We start from the raw sequence: 2,500 nt of genomic DNA, 5'->3' as shown, positions 1-2,500 counted from the left end.
CAGTCTGCCAGCCCCATCTCTACCCAGGACGTTTTCACCCGGTAATTTGTTGGGCACCACCCTCTGGAGAGCCCTGCGGTTGAACTCATAGTCAACTCTCTGTTTCTGTGTCTCCTCTTTCACTCTTTCAGGTGACTGACCAGCTTCCGTGGGATTTGATGTCGCCTCTAGATTGGTTCTGCTGAAGATGGAAACACTGGAGTCTGAGCTCACCTGCCCAATCTGCCTGGAGTTGTTTGAAGATCCCCTGCTCTTACCCTGCGCCCACAGCCTGTGTTTCAACTGCGCCCACCGCATCCTAGTCTCCCACTGCTCGTCCAACAAACCTCTAGAGTCCATCTCCGCCTTCCAGTGCCCCACCTGCCGTTACGTCATCACGCTGAACCACCGCGGCCTGGAGGGCCTGAAGCGCAATGTGACCCTGCAGAACATCATCCACCGTTTCCAGAAGGCCTCCGTCAGCGGCCCTAACTCCCCCAGTGAGAGCCGTCGTGCCCCAGGTCTCTCCGGAGGCCACAGGCCCTATAGCAGCAGCGGAGGAGGAAGCTCCGGCAGCCACAGCGCCCGCTCCAGCCCGGCCCAGCCCTCCTCTCATCAGCACACCGCCACCATGTCTCTGGAGCACCGTATCAGCTGCCAGTTCTGTGAGCAGGACCCGCCTCGCGAGGCAGTCAAGACGTGCGTGACCTGCGAGGTGTCGTACTGTGACAGGTGTCTACGTGCCACGCACCCCAATAAGAAGCCGTTTACCAGTCACCGGTTGGTGGAGCCGGTGCATGACGCCCACATGAGAGGCCTCACCTGTCTGGAGCATGAGAATGAGAAGGTTAATATGTACTGCATCGTGGATGACCAGCTGATATGTGCCCTGTGTAAGCTGGTGGGACGACACAGAGAACATCAAGTCTCCTCTCTTAGCGAACGCTTCGACAAACTCAAGGTGAGGCCCCCCTTCTCTCTAACACACAGATCACACACTAACTGTACACATCAACAAACTGTATTTGAAGTGTTGTTTTTCCAAAACGCATAATATCCATTTTCAGAAATGTTGGTGAATTGACGTTAATTAAAAACACATATTGTGAAAAAGATTTTGCCATGACATGGGCTAGAGAAAAGACAGACATGATATTGTTTGAAATATTGCAAGCTAATTTTATTAATTTTTTTAAATACAAAATAATCACTATACACTATATATCCCCCCCAAACAACAGAACTCCTGTAGAAAAAGTATCCCAATTGAGATTTAAACAGTCATATGTAATAAAGTATCAATAAATAAATAAAATATTAAAATAATCCATTTGTTTAAACTATATTGTGCAAATATAACACAACATAACGTATTTAGAGGGTGGACAGGGTATACAATGTGGGTTTTGGACATTTAATTAACTTTTTATTTTTTAAATATGTTTTTTTTCTTCCATTAGGATAAATCAAGGGAAGCTTTCTGAATTTGATTGTATACACTTTAGGGAAGGATTTAATAAATAAGGACTTTGAACGTCTGATTATTGGATTGATTGTTATTGTCGGAGTGACACGGTACTTTGTTTACAGCCTCTGTATGTTTGTTATTGTCGGAGTGACACGGAAGCTGATTCACACCCAACACTGAAGCTAATTCACACCCAACACTGAAGCTGATTCACACCCAACACTGAAGCTAATTCACACCCAACACTGAAGCTGATTCACACCCAACACTGAAGCTAATTCCACCCAACACTGAAGCTGATTCACACCCAACACTGAAGCTAATTCACACCCAACACTGAAGCTGATTCACACCCAACACTGAAGCTAATTCACACCCAACACTGAAGCTGATTCACACCGACACTGAAGCTAATTCACACCCAACACTGAAGCTGATTCACACCCAACACTGAAGCTAATTCACACCCAACACTGAAGCTAATTCACACCCAACACTGAAGCTAATTCACACCCAACACTGAAGCTGATTCACACCCAACACTGAAGCTAATTCACACCCAACACTGAAGCTAATTCACACCGACACTGATGCTAATTCACACCCAACACTGAAGCTGATTCACACCCAACACTGAAGCTAATTCACACCGACACTGAAGCTAATTCACACCCAACACTGAAGCTGATTCACACCCAACACTGAAGCTAATTCACACCGACACTGAAGCTAATTCACACCCAACACTGAAGCTGATTCACACCCAACACTGAAGCTGATTCACACCCAACACTGAAGCTAATTCACACCGACACTGAAGCTAATTCACACCCAACACTGAAGCTGATTCACACCCAACACTGAAGCTAATTCACACCGACACTGAAGCTAATTCACACCCAACACTGATGCTAATTCACACCCAACACTGAAGCTGATTCACACCCAACACTGAAGCTAATTCACACCGACACTGAAGCTAATTCACACCCAACACTGAAGCTGATTCACACCCAACACTGAAGCTAATTCACACCGACACTGAAGCTAATT

The 2,500-nt window shown here is 46.3% G+C and overlaps 1 protein-coding gene across 1 annotated transcript in view; it reads left to right on the top strand.

The window, feature by feature from the left end:
- The window catches only part of LOC115121094 (probable E3 ubiquitin-protein ligase MID2), a 187,213-nt gene that overhangs the window by 54,323 nt on the left and 130,390 nt on the right, over positions 1–2,500 (top strand). Inside the window, 1 exon segment of the mRNA XM_065019097.1 lies at positions 132–940. Within this exon segment, the coding sequence (XP_064875169.1) occupies positions 188–940 (753 nt within the window). The 5' untranslated portion in view covers positions 132–187.

This window comes from Oncorhynchus nerka, linkage group LG6 (genome assembly GCF_034236695.1).
Source record: "Oncorhynchus nerka isolate Pitt River linkage group LG6, Oner_Uvic_2.0, whole genome shotgun sequence".
NCBI lineage: Eukaryota > Metazoa > Chordata > Actinopteri > Salmoniformes > Salmonidae > Oncorhynchus > Oncorhynchus nerka.
The sequence above is the reverse complement of the archived record's forward strand: the minus strand, read 5'-3'. Positions and strand labels throughout refer to the sequence as shown.